The following is a 15035-nucleotide window of genomic DNA, read 5'->3' on the forward strand; positions in this document are numbered from 1 at the left end:
GCCATGTGTAGTGTTCTGTACTCTGACACATCCTGTAGAAAATAAAGTAAGAAGAGAAGAAAAACAGACAAAAAAGCCATACATGCTCCTCTGACACATATACAGTTTATCCTCCCACTCAGTGATGGTTAGTGATCTACAATGTTGAATTTTAGCTGGCAAAATTGTATAAAATAAAACCACAGAAGGCTCTGAAGTGTTACACATTTACTTGCTATAACAGAACAATTTTAAGCACATCCAGTCATATAGCCAATACACATATGGTCTGCAGTGCACTTTCAGGCTTTCTAAAACCAGAAATAATCACAGCTGTACCTCTGATTCAGACATACCTGTCAAGTTTTGGACTTAAAAATAAGGGATTTTTTCCGCCGCCCCAACAGCCCAACCGAGGCCTAAAAATTTATATATATATATATATATATATATATATAATTTTTTTTTATATATAAATATATATTATTTATATATTTTTTTTATATATAAAATATTTTTTTTTTTTTTTTTTTATTTAATAGATTTAAAATTGAAATTGAAGGGTGCACAAATTTACAAAAAGGACATGGATCAGATATATTCCATAAGTAAATAATAGTCCTAAGGGGCCTACACAATTAATAATCTTTCATTAATACTTCTTTCTATCGTTCAGTCCACTCCTGATCAATTCAGTTAATTTCAGCCCTCTCCACATTTTCTCTCTCTCCAGCTCAACCATCTCTTCTACCCCTTCTAAATAATACATTACATTACATTATAATACATTACCACAATACTTGAGATTTAAACAAATTCTAACAAACCCTAAAACTAGCCCTGAACTAATAGAGTTTGGAAATTATAGGTTTTGGCTGATCAGACACATCAGGGCAGGGCATTATATGTATGTAGATTTTTCTCAAACCCTGAATATCTATCTAGCTAATTCTAAAGTTAAGCTAACTGAGTCACAAGCTGTATTTTATTAAACACACAATGGGTTTAATTTATGTTTTGATTCAGATAAGAGTCTTTTTAACCAGCTATCGTTAGTTACCTTTCTTTTAGAAAAATCTCCGTATATCCAGATAAGTTTTAACGACAGCTGCTCCGACTAGCTGCCTGAACTCACAGCGAGGGGAGGGGCGGGGCTTCCCCCACACTAAACCAGCAAGCTGATTGGCTGTTTCTCCTGAAAGGCGGGACTTTCTCCTTGGACCGGCAACACGATTGGTTAAGAGACACACAGTGCATTGTTGCCTGTGGCCTATATATTTTTTTATTTAGTATAATACGGGAAATTTACGGGAAAATACTAATACGGGAGGACGGCGGGAAAGAGGAGTAAAATACGGTAGTTTCCCGGCCAAAACGGGAGACTTGACAGGTATGGATTCAGAGAGGCTACTTCACCTGTTTTTACTTATGGAGATATGAGGTATGGCGGGCAGTTGGACTGCTGGGTAATAAGTCGCACTCTGGTGCCACCTACAGGTACTAATTATAATAAAATACATCTACATTTAAAGTGGAAAAGAAGAAAGTAAAATATAACCAAAAATAAAGATTCAATAAGCTATGTAAATATGTATAAAATATATAAATTGAATATTTGTATTAAACGTACAAAAAACTATTTTTAAAATCAGTCTTTGGTGTGTAACAGTGCTTCTCAGTCCTGGTTCTGGTTACCTCCTCTTCCTTGATCTTAACAAATCAGCTCATTAAAACAAGCACTTTCAGAGTGTTAGTGGATAAGATAAAGCAGGGAAACCTCTAAAATGTGCAGGGCAGCGGGGGTCACCAGGACCAGGATTGAGAAAATCAATCAGTATTGAGTGATGGTGAATATTAAACTACAAAAACGTTTCAGCAAATCCTGAAACCTGGTGGATTCCTCTTCCCTTTCTTTTCAGAGCGGTGAACCTGGAAAAAACAACAACATAGATCCAATTAAGCAAGAGAAAAACAATATATAAACACAAGAGCTTTAATTTCAGGTTGATCTACTTACTGATAAAAGCCGCTTTAACTCAGTGTTTGTTGTTACTGTTCTCAAAGAACATGAAGTCCTAAAAAGGGGAAACAGAACCAGGAGTTGAACTGGGTGAATACTTGTGAAATGGCAAAACATGTCCTCGGATAGATCTCTAATATAATACAATATAATAATAATGCAAATTGCCTCAGTAACATTTTGCGTCATATAATTTAATCCCTGGAATAAAATGAAATATTATATTCATATACAATTAAATCTAAACTAAGGGAACACAAATGGAAAAAAACGAACAAACAGCAACATGAAACGTCCAAATGGAGCCTACCATATTTTTCACAGGGTTCTCCAGATTATAATGTGCACTATTTTTAGTCAAATGAGTGCTGGATGTAAATTTACACAGATTTCTCTCCTGAAAACTGTTTATTTGGGTGAGTAAAGTGCTTCTGTTTATTAACAGTTAGATTAGATTTCCAGGCTAGCCAGACAGCGCTACACTGAGGAACCCTGAGTGTTCCAGTAAGCCAGGGCACTATCAGATAGCGGTTCGTCCAGTGTAGCTTGTTTTAACAAGGTAAACACGCAGACTACACTCCAATATACTCACCTCTGAGCGGCGAAAGCTAACTAGCGCTTAGCACGTTAAGCGAGTAATGCTAATGCTGCTCCAGCTGTGCTAGCCGGGGTTAGCAGCAGGCTACAGGCCAATAATACTCAGCTCTGAACGGCAAAAGAATTAGTGCCTAGTGCAGTTAGCAGCTAATGCTAATACTGCTTCATTCTCTTCAAGTCTCTGTGCTAGAGAACTAAACTATAACGCTGTACTTCAGCAGAGTGTCTTTGACAGGTTCCTTACAACCTAACTGGTAAAATTCATACAAAAGGTGCATCGGATTATAAGGCACAACGTCAATTTTTGTCCAAATGTTTTATATTGGGTGCAAGGTGTGAAAACAGACTGTTGACGGGGTGTAAGATAGCAAAGAGCATCATGACACGCCTTGCACAGGGTGTATGATAAGACTCTACATCTTTACTTACAATGAGAAATAAGGCCCCGAAAAGAACAGCCTTGATCTTCACGTCCAGGTCCATGGGGAACTTAATGCCGAAGTTGTCAGCATCTGTGAAGGCTTCCTGTAGCATTCCAGTCCACTGCTTACAGATCCTGCCCACCTGTGTGCTCTCATCCATGGACATTACCTGAGGAGAGACGCAGAAGAAACGCAGCTTTGATATCAACAAACAGAGAGTTAATGCTCTTAATCTTGTAAACACAATTAACAATGACTCCTGCCATTCACTGCAGTGTTATGCATTTCTATTGTAAAAGATAAGCACTGAGGAAACAGGATCTGCATGATGACATCACCCATTATTTCACAATAATTAAACAGTTAAGATGCAAACAAAGTGTTAAAGCAGTCTTGAATTGTTCACAGTGGTGATGAACGATTAACGATGAAGCGTATTAAGAGTTTAATGCCTCTAAAAGCCCACTTTACAAACGATTATTAAATTACATGGATATGAATATGGCTGCCTGGTGCCTGATCTATGGTGATTTGAAAATGCCACTTTAAAAAAAGACACATTGCTCATGGGAAATTACATGCAGGGAGTTCAGAGACAAAACAGTCCCTAAACACATTTTTATTTTCAGATTTATCACTATTTAAGCGTCACAGAAATATAAAATATACATATAAAAGCCTGAAACGTGATATTTTATGTTTCTACACCATATCTCATCCCACCCCAGAGGAAGACTAAATGACGAATTATATCAACATACAACAAATAAAGAAATAAAGAGAGTAAAGTCCCTAAACCCTTTTTAATCTATACCCAGTGGAGGAATATATAATCAATGTAAGGTATATATTCATGGATTTTACCACTATAAAATACTCCACATAAAACTCAGAGGACTCAGCAGGAAATGGCACTTCATGTCACCCCAGAAGAAGGAAGAATGCTTGAGGTCAGAAGAGCTGGCAACAGACATCCTCTGTTTCTTTCACACACCAAAAAAAAAAACATGTAAAACCTGAATGACTTAAACAGCTCTGCTTCCTGCTTTACATGTATATCATGTACCATAAAAGTGTGTAACCAAAAATGTTCTTTACTTGTGAACCTGACTGTGTGCAAATAAAATCTAAATTGCAAAAAAAATAAAAATAAAAACTCTGCTTCCGGCACTATATTAAATGTACCGTATTATAAACTAAACAAGTGAATTACAAGAGAAATTATTATTAAAAATAAGAACATTTTGTAAAACTGTTGCAATTTACTTTTTTGTAATACTCGACACACCAGTGCATTTCAAAAAATAAGAATATCATTGAAAAGTTGCTTTATTTCAGTAATTCAGTTCAAAATGTGAAAGTCATATATTATATAGATGTATTACACACAGAGTGATCTATTTTAAGCGTTTATTTGGTTTATTGTTGATGATTATGGCTTACAGACAATGCAAAAACCCAAAAATCAGTATTTTAGAAAACGTGAATATTATATAAGACCAATTGGTACTTTGGGCAGTGTGGGTAGTGTGCCAAGTCCTGCTGGAAAATGAAATCCACATCTCCATCTACACAATTTTTACATTTCATTTGTAAATCAAGGGAGCAGAGTCTGGAGGAAGAGTGGAGAGAGACACAGTCCAAACTGCTCGAGGTCTAGTGTGAAGTTTCCACCAATCAGTGATGGTTTGGAGAGACATGTCTGTCATCTGCTGGTGTTGATCCACTGTGTTTTATTATCAAGTCTAAAGTCAGTGCAGTTTTGTTTTCCCATGAAAACTTACAGCACTTCATGCTTCCCTCTGCTACTGACAACTTTTATGGAGATGCGGATTTCATTTTCCAGCAGGACTTGGCACACTGCCAAAAGTACCAGTTGTTCTTACATAATATTCTTCTTTTTTTTTTGAGACAATTGAGACAATTTGAGACAACTTTTGGGTTTTTATTGGCTGTAAGCCATAATCATCAACAATAAAAATAATAAACACTTAAAATAAATCACTCTGTGTGTAAAACATCTATATAATAGTTTCACATTTTGAACTGAATTACTGAAATAAAGTAACTTTTAAATGATATTATAATTTTTTTAGATGCACTAGTATAAAAGAAACACCTCTGGAAATAGTATAACTTGTACAAATATCTACACATATCAAAAGACAATAAAAATATAAATATGAAAATAAAAAAAGAGAAGTGATATGCACTTTCTCTGTTCAGTACCTCAAAATTCACATCTGAACAGCAGTTACAAGCACAGAACGGACCCTGGATCCTCAGAACATCCTCTCTCTTCTCGTTCTGTACGATGAATTTGGGTAAGAACGGGTGCCACTTCTGAATCACATATCCAATCGGGTTTCCTGGAGGAGCCTGAACTTCAAGCTACGAAAAAAACAAACAAACAGAAACAAACAAAAGCTGATTAATCACAAACCAACAGAAAGGCACTTGATATTGTAATACTTTTTAAAACTGTTTAAAAGTTTATCCACTCCTCTGATCCAGAAATCGGAGGCACTTTAAGCTAGAATGAAGCTTAGAAGTCTAAATAAGGTCACTGACATATTTTAGATACTATTTAATTTGTTTTTTGTACTTTTAATGTAGTTATTGTTTTAATACTTTATTAAGGATTGTTTAAATCATTTGTTTTACTATGTATTAAAATGGCATACAAGTTTAGCATGCAATGCCACTCAATCAGATGCCCCAATATTTCACACGTCTTGACTTAATTGACCAAAAATACAAATATAGTGAAACATTTCCTTGAACAGGTTTTGCATAAAAAAATGCAGTAAAATCCCTTCAGCATCATCAATGGAGTTTCTTTTGTCTTAATATCAGAAATAAAACTATTGCTACACTGAACTCTTTTGTATTGAGGTTAGAAAATGGAGTAATTCTGATGTTTTGCAGTAAAGTACCTCTTGCAGGCAGCAGGGGCAACAGCAGCTAGCGCATCTCAGAGGTCGTGTGAGGGTCATCACCTCCTGGCCCATGTTGTCCTGCACATGGAGGACGAAGGAGCGCATGGGTCCACAGCACTGTCTGGTACAGCAGTCGTTCTCCTCCGCCACATAAAACACCTGCTGCCCCAGTGTGTTCTTCACCAGATACTTATTATTGGTCTCCCAGCCTAAAATAACTGTTACACAACAAAAAAAGAGATACTAATTTCAGTTACTGGACAAAATATATAATACACAGTAACTATTCAAAATGTATGAATATATGTTTTTTTCCGCAATATTAATTCAGATTTTATTCTGCGATACTCAGTATATCACAAGAGGTGGTCTAAAGCACTGCCACTATGATAGGGAGATTGCTGTTTGAATCCTAGTTATGCAGCTTGCCATCAAATATTGTCATTTAGAGCATTTATTTGCAGAAAATGAGAAATGGCTGAAATAACAAAAAAGACCTCAAATAATGCATAGAAAGCAAGTTCATATTCATATTCAATTTTAAGGAGTTCAGAAATCAATATTTGGTGCAATAACCCTGGTTTTTAATCACAGTTTTCATGCATCTTGGCAGCATGTTCTCCTCCACCAGTCTTACACAGTGCTTTTGGATAACTTCATGCCACTCTTGGTGCAAACATTCAAGCAGTTCAGCTCTCCAATTGTGCTCTCTCAGACTCTGGCTGCTGATAGCAAGCGCAATAAATCGGGATTCAAACTTGCGCCATAGTGCCAGCAACCACAAAGCAGGTAAGTGGCCCAAATCTTTAGTGTAGTGAAGTGTTAACAGGAAAAACACTTTTAATCTGATATTTTTAATGGCACTTAAATATGTGGTACTGAAATTGTGATGAGGAATAAAAGGCCATGATAAGAAGGATAAATGGACATGAGGAAAGGGTTAAATATACATTAGCAGACTGGAAGAAGGGGTGGGGGGAGGGGAGGGTGGGTGTAACATCAGTTTAGGAAGACAAATGTCAGATATAAACTCAACACAAAAAGCATTTTTCTGACCCAAAGCAGCAGCTGCATCACTTCCTGCTGCTTGCACTCGCTGTTAGATAAATAATGTATAATGTGAACTGTTGAGAAAGAGCAGGAAGAATGTAGCAGCTCATAAAACCCATCCAGCAGGCTGATGGTGTTGTTAAAGAAGGATCAGCTTATAGCTTTAAACGTAGAATAGCGGGTTCTTTATGTACATTCTGGCAAATAAATTAACAAAGGCTTGCCCTTCCCTAGCTGTAAATGTGAAATAAGTAAGTAAATACTATATTAAAAGGCTTCCTTGCTGGAAGAGGCGTGTCTTTGCCTACATCACTGACTTTCCTATTTGCTCTTGGCATTAACCTTTGTACCATATAGTGTTAATAAGGCTTGACAATAGGTTTCCATGTGTGTGTTTAATACCAACAAACGCAACAGTGCTTACCCTCAGCCAACTCTATTTTCTGATGGACGAGGAGCTGGTCGATCTGTTCCACACAAAAAGAAGAAGACAAGGAAAGGTCAACGTCAACACGATTTACACACGTCCAGACGTGCACACTGATTTATAATAAACAGGAATAAACAGACTCTATGACATTTAAAGAGAGCGTGACTCAGATATCCACAAGCTCCCTATAGATCGAGACTCTTGGGCACTATAGAAAGACGACAAAGGCGGCAAAACCCGTATCTGAGCTGGTGGTGTTGACATTCACTTAGTGATCACTCACTGATAGTATCTCTGCGCTTTATTTTCCAACCGAGAGGAACATACCCAGCTCTCATGCTGGTATGATGACACTCAAGCTCACCTGGGTCAGGTACTCCAGTCCTGGGGGGCAGCCGACTGGCCTCTGAGGGACAGGCATCATTGCAGGAGCCTGGGGCGGTACATAGCCTGAAAAAAAAAGAAAAAAAAGATAGAAATTAATGTGATGTAAGCAAGGTTATATTATATTATATTATATTTTATCGTAATTCGACACATTTTCTAATTGTATCAAAATAAGCATCTGTACATTTCATTACAGACGGTGCAATAAGTTCTGTTTAATTGCATGATCTGCAAAAATATATATACTGTACTATGCATAAAAAAATATATATAATATACTATAGGAATGTGAGCAGTTTTTAGAAATATAAAATTTCAAATGTGAAATGTGTTTTGTCTGCATGTCAAAAGATAATATGCAATAAATATTGTATATCGTAAAAAGGTTTCTTACATTTATTATAATTATATATAATACTACATATAACATTATAATTTATCATAATGTTGGTTTCACACCAACAAAACCTTGTATATTGCATATTTTTTTACTTTTTTAATCTGGCAGTTGTTCCTTATATTCTATTCTATATCAGATTTTAAAGATGCATGGAAAAAATCTTTTAAAATTGATTAAAAGAAGTTACGGACGTTTTTACCTTTCTCATGTAAAGTTATATCTTTGTAGATACCAGTTTTGTTGCGTAACAGTGACAATATACCATTTTTTTCTTTTTTTTTTAAAGGCTACTTAGGAAGATAGCAGAAGTTCCTCTATGGCAGGGATTTGGCTCCATTTTAGAGCCATATGTATTTGTACAGGTGTGTTCAGTCTAGCACGTACCTGGTGGAGTTGGTGTTTGACCGTAATTGGGATTAGGAAAGGCATTTTTTGTTTGGAGATCGATGGAGGTAACTGTGAAATTAAACACACATTTGAATGGGTTAAAACAGGCCAAACTACATAAGCATCAATTACAATTACAGACATGTATGTATTTTTTAAAGAAACTGTTATTGCTCTTACCAGCTGAAGCCATGGTGTACAACTACAGTTCACTTCCTGGGGTGGGAAATGTGAAAACAGACAAGAAAAACAGGTTAATTCAGAAGTAGGCTAAATCTGATCAAATGTACAGTGCACTGTTAAAGGAATAGTTTGTGAAATAGCCACTAAATCTTAAACCATGTTTTTTTCATTATTGGCTGAAATGTGTTATTTTGATGCAATGAAACATACCAGTTAATACAAACATTTTTAACCTTTAAAAAATGCTTTTATTGTGGTAATTTCTGCCTCTTGGGTTCCGGTTATTTATTTATTTTTTAAATAAAAATTCACACTATTCTCATTTTCCATTATATATCTACTAGAGACAGATTATATATGTCCATTATCATTTATTTCACTTTAATCATGGATATATGGAGATATTTGGAGTGCATTATTATTAGTATCATGACATTCTGGATCATTGACTTCTGTTACAAATCTGATAAAATTCTTGTATTTTTTAATATCTCAGTTAGGGGTGTGAAATATCATATCGCATACAATAATAAAATGTCATTTTTATTTTGTTGCAGTAGTGTATTCTTAAAATATATATTTTTAAATTCAGGGTTTTGTCACATCGCCAAGAGTATAGTTATCGCAAAAATACTAAATACAATTACATATTGTGATATTACTTTAGAGCCAAATCGCCCACCCCTACTCAAGGCAATTAGCGAAACATCTAAACGCCTTAAATATGTTTAGCTCTGTTCTGATGGAGCTTGTGGGATCTTGTTTCCAGTGGGCCTCTGAAGCACATGTGCACTCCCTTCCTGGAAAAAGGTAAATAAGCACATTTGTGGAGGTTTGCATGAGAGCTGCTCTGTAAACTTAAAGCCTGGGTGAGGTCAGTGATTGGAGTTAGTGATATAGGAGGCTTTCAGAAAGAGCCCTTTCAGTCCTGCACGTATTTCCGAGCCTAATAACACTAGAGTCCTAGAGCTCTTCTATATAACATTGACATAACAGTGCCATAAACATATGTAATGTTTATAGACACAGCTAGTAATGTTTACGGCAGATAGATAATATGTTGCATCAATATTACTGGTCATGACAATAACCTGTAATTGCAGAAAGACACTGTTATATTGGCGTAAATAATCAGTCATGAATTATGGCATGGTTATGTCAGTATGTTAGTGATTATTTGAGGGGCTTTGTTGCTGCTTTTTGATAAGACATAATTCGTCTGGATTTGTGCATCAAGCTCTCAGTAAACTTTTAGTGAATCAACACCTGAAGCTTACACGCCAAATTCACCTTCATAAATCCAATCCGGAGGGGATTAGATTCTCAGGGGGTTCTGGGGTAATTTTCTCTTTTATGTGGGGGTCCTCTGTGATTTTATTCCTGTCCGGAACGACCATGTATGTGTTTTTCTCAGATGTCCTCTGAGAAAACTATAGGCTGAATTATCTACTGTTTTTTGCTGAACTGTGATTCTCTGGTCAATTCAGTCCCGTCTGGATGCACATCTCTAAGTTTCGTCTCCTCGCGTTTAATAAAATAGCTGTTTGTCCACTGCCGTGCACCGTATTTACATTTTGGGCGCTGCGTTTCCACAGAGATCCATGTTAAAAACACAACAGCGAGTGGAAATGGAGGAGCTACTGAACGCGATATAATGCAAACACGCAAATCCAAATATAATGGGTTCACAAGAGCAAAAACCATGTAATAGTGCCCCAGCACACCATTTATTTTCGGTAGTTAATACATTATTTTAGTGGCTGTAAACATTGTATTTTACTGACTTCGCTGTGAGAGCTAACGTTACTTCTGCCTTCTTGTGAAGTAGCCTTACTGCTGATACTTAGTAACGCGTTACTCTAATCTGACCCTTTTTTTCAGTAACGAGTAATCTAACGCGTTACTATTTCCAATCCAGTAATCAGATTAAAGTTACTTATTTAAGTCACTGTGCGTTACTCTCTCTCTCCACCTCATCTCCTCCACACACACACACACACACACACACACACACACCGCTCCCTTACCCCATTCCCCCTCCGCTCTTCCCCAATCACACGCGTCTCGCTTTCTCCCCTGTCTCTCTCTCGCGCGCTCGGCGTGTCTTTAGTTTCCGCCCGTTTTTTTTTGTTTGTCTGCTTCACGACTAATCAAACACACCTAACACTACCACACTCTCCTGTAATGGAAACTTTATTTATTCACCAGGTTACCCTCTAGCTACATGAGCAAGAAACTAAAGAATGAACATCAGGACAACACACATGTCATGAGTAATTAAACACATTTGACTACATTTAACTGTTGTAATTGACCCATTCCTTTAATTTCCCAACAACAAAAATGGAAGTTAAGCTTATGATCCAAGTTTTCTAGCAGGGGGTCAAGAACGCTCATAAAAGCCATTTAAAAAAAGAATCACCCTCAGAAAGCCTCTCAGCCAACACATCTGGATTCTATCACATGTGCCTTCCTGGCAAGTCAAGTCCATGAAAGCACTGCTTCCTTTGGGAATGTTGTTTGTCTAAGGGCAGGGCAGTATTCCACATTTGCTAGGAATTGCCCCAAACTTCCGTTTTAAGTCTTGATAGACAAACAATGGAACGTCGGTTCTGCTAGCTTTGGGTGGGTTATGTAAGAAGACTGTGATCTGGAATAGCATTCTTGATAGATGCAATATTGTGCAAAAGATTTAGGTGCCCTAAAACATAATTTAAAACATTTAGCTTGGCATTAAAAGTGTTGGTGTTGCTTATAGAAACATCATATCAGTCAATGAAATGATTTTTTGTGTAGTCTCAAAGCACAGATTTTAAGGGAAATAAAAACATGCTATTCTTATTCTTATAGTTACATTTCCTTATTTACTGAATGAGGTGTTGCTGCACTTTACAACAAGTTTGTAACCTGTTTCCCCAAAAAAATTAACACTGGTTTAAGTTTTGGAGATTCTTTTGTAGGCACCAAACACCAACCATCACTGCTTCACATGGTTGGTGAGAAGTTGCTGAAATGTGATACCTAAACAACTTTTAATGGTTAATTTCTGAATAACCTGTTTCAGATGGCGTGATCTAAATTAATGACCCAGCCCTCTTTAGACCAGAGTGGATAGGGATATTCACCAGAGCCACCAATGACACAAGATAAGCATGGGAATCAGCACTGGCCCTGATGTAACTTGACACTAGTGCTGGCCTAAAAAAAGAATATCTCAGCATATTCTTGAATCCTTCGGGATTTATCTGCATTTTCCAGACACTTTTCAAAGTAAAGCCTCATAGGACATTGACATTTTGTTCTGTTGTTCTTTTAAACTCGCTAAAATCAATGTAAACGCACTTAACTCAATATAATAACTATTACATGTTCATGACCTTTCTGTTTGTACAACCTTAACTCTATTTATTTTGCTATATATTAAGAAGTATGCTTTGAAGAAGTGTGTTAAATCAACCCTCCTATGTGGAGGTTGTACTTAAAAACAGATTTCAGTGAGAATGTGAAGAAAATATGTCCAGTTTGAATTAAATTTATTCATATCATCACACTTCACCCCATGTTAACTTGTGCTATAGGCAAATCTGTAACTAATCATGACCAGTGTGTTGGAAACCAGAACAGTACCAGTCAACATTCTGAACACACCTCCTTTTTCAATATTTTTCTTTATTTTGTTTCCTTAATTTGTTTTCTAGATTGTAAATTAATAAAGACATGAAAACAATTAATGTACACATATGGAATTACATAGTAAACAAGAAATAAAAAGTGTTTGTCCTCAACACACAATCCCCTGATCTAAACCTGATGAACTGAGATGGAGATTTGATGTGATTTAATTGGGATGAGCTGGAGCTTCACAGCCTGAAGGAAAAGCAGCAACTATTGTTCAGCACCTCCAGGAACTCCTTCCTTCAAGATGCTGAGAAAAATATTTCAGGTGACTCTTCCTCAGGAAGACACTGAGATTAAAAAATACCAAGAGTGTGCAGATCTGTCCTTAAAGATAAATGTGCTACTTAAAAGAATCTAAATTATAAAACATAGAATAATATCAGCTTTAATATAGTCTTCACTGTTAAATTTTACAATGTTCAAACTCACAAATAGAAAGAAATCACATTGAATAAGATGGTGTGTTGACTGGTACTGTATGTGGCACTAAAATAAGTGTACAAAGACTAAATTTTGAGGTAATTTACCTTTAAAACTGGGCCTTATTATATTGTTTATTTTTTTTGTTCCTGTCTCAATCCATTTCAAACATGGCTGGCACCATGTCATGACCTAGTTCAATCTGTAGCCTGATAGTGTAGTAGAGAAATGTTTAAAAGTTGTTGGCATCTCAGTGGCTTCTACTTCAGCTATTTCATGCTAGCCAAATGCATATTTTGAAGGTTTCTACTTCTAAGATGTTCTGGAGCACATAGAGAAAAGCTATCCATTTAAAATTATATATATTAAATTATATATATATATATATATATATATATATATATATATATATATATATATAATTTTATGTAACGTTATTTATTTTAGTGTAAACGTAGAATTCGAAAAAAAAGCCAAGCTAACTAGCTAACTAACTGATAATTATCTGACTGTTAAGTTAGTTAACCTAGCTTAGTAAAGCTGTCTAAGTTAGTGGTTCCAGCCGTTTTCCCCTCAAAAACAGTGTTGTTCAGTATTTTGTCGATGCAGGAGCAGGACTTTCGTATATTTTCAACATATTTGCTCAACAAAAAGTTAGGTAGTCTACAAATTTCTACTTCTAAAATGTTCTGGAGGAATTTTCCGTTCCACCTTAAATCGTGCAGTAGTTTCATTGTGGCGCCCGCACAGCCATTACGCTTTAAGTACTGCAGCTTTTAAGGTGGAACAGGAAATTCAAAACAAAATGATAAAAATAAGTCAATCTCAGCCTTTTCACTTATTTAAGGTTATGTAAATGTTTTTGAATATGTAACGTAATAGTTTAGTTATCCACTTAATTATAATAATTAAAATATATATATATATATATTTTTTTTATTATATTAATATAAATATTAAACACTGAGAAGGGGCGGTTGCTAGGAAACCACGGGTTTACGAACTTTTCCGCTAGTTAACCTAGCATAGTTAAGTTAGCTACCTTAGCTAACGTTAACTAAGTTAACGTTAGTGGTTACAACGCTTTTCTTTAAAAAAAACCTCAGAGTTGTAAGTTACAGTATTTTTCGATGTAGGAGCAGAACCTTCGTATAATTTCAACAAAACGCTCAACAAAGTTAGTTTATCCACAAATGAAGGAAATAAACGTTCCTATCTAACTTAGCCACGTTTTTACCACGGCAAATGAAGCAACATCAGTTCTCCTCACGTAACTATAGAAAGAAAAAGCATTATAACGTTAACTTACCTCAGCGATGTGACCGCGACGACAATGCCCAGAGTATCCAGGTAAGAGTAAGTTACACAAAACGTCTCTAAACGTCGAGTTAGCGTTAATTAGGTAACTTAAATAGTTAAATCAGAACAGGTAGAAGCTTAACGTTAATGCTACCCAAAATATATAGTTAATCTAGTTAACTAGTTGTAGCTATTTATGTAAAATAATGTTAACGTTATATATTAAGAGACAGCTCGTATGATCTCCCTACGTACAGCTAACTAAGCTCATACTGATCTTCCCTCAACACTGAGCTCTGCTTTTTCTCCTAGCACACACACACACACACACGCGCGCGTCCCGCCCACTGTTGATGGGAAGAAACCCCTCTTCCTGTTATTTACCTAGCTAGCTTAGAGTTTTCAGAGAAACCTAAACTCCATACCTCCTAAAATAATCGCATAACTAATTTTTTTTAACTAAAGTTTTTCAAGAAACATGAAAAATATATAAAAGTTGTTATGGCTATTTAAAAACTAGTAATTCAAAAAATATTAAAGAACTTCATGCTTCTCTCTGTTTTCCTCCAACTTTTATGGAGATTCGATATATACATACCTGTCAAGTCTCCCGTTTTGGCCGGGAAACTACCGTATTTTACTCCTCTTTCCCGCCGTCCTCCCGTATTAGTATTTTCCCGTAAATTTCCAGTATTATACTACATAAAAAAAATATATAGGCCACAGGCGACAATGCACTGACCGCTGTGTGTCTCTTAACCAATCGTGGTGCCGGTTCAAGTAGAAAGTCCCGCCTTTCAGGAGAAACAGCCAATCAGCTAGCTGGTTTTGCGGAGCGCATTTT

The 15035-nt window shown here is 36.1% G+C and overlaps 1 protein-coding gene across 2 annotated transcripts; it reads right to left on the reverse strand.

The window, feature by feature from the left end:
* Positions 1–1424: 1424 nt before the first annotated feature.
* si:ch211-71m22.1 (Scramblase domain-containing protein) lies at positions 1425–14856 on the reverse strand. 2 transcript variants are annotated; one of them, XM_049482522.1, is made up of 10 exons: positions 14790–14856; positions 8792–8827; positions 8609–8680; positions 7802–7887; positions 7432–7474; positions 5955–6175; positions 5248–5409; positions 3026–3187; positions 1997–2054; positions 1425–1908 (listed from the first exon to the last, which is right to left on the reverse strand). In XM_049482522.1, the coding sequence occupies exons 2-9, from the start codon at positions 8802–8804 to the stop codon at positions 2016–2018; spliced, it is 798 nt and encodes a 265-aa protein (XP_049338479.1). In that variant the 5' UTR covers positions 8805–8827; positions 14790–14856; the 3' UTR covers positions 1425–1908; positions 1997–2015. The 2 variants fall into 2 exon arrangements, with proteins under 2 accessions (XP_049338479.1, XP_007250736.1); XM_007250674.4 differs by lacking the exon at positions 14790–14856 and adding an exon at positions 14202–14499.
* Between the last annotated feature and the right edge of the window lie 179 nt (positions 14857–15035).

Source organism: Astyanax mexicanus, chromosome 8, assembly GCF_023375975.1.
Source record: "Astyanax mexicanus isolate ESR-SI-001 chromosome 8, AstMex3_surface, whole genome shotgun sequence".
Lineage (NCBI taxonomy): Eukaryota > Metazoa > Chordata > Actinopteri > Characiformes > Acestrorhamphidae > Astyanax > Astyanax mexicanus.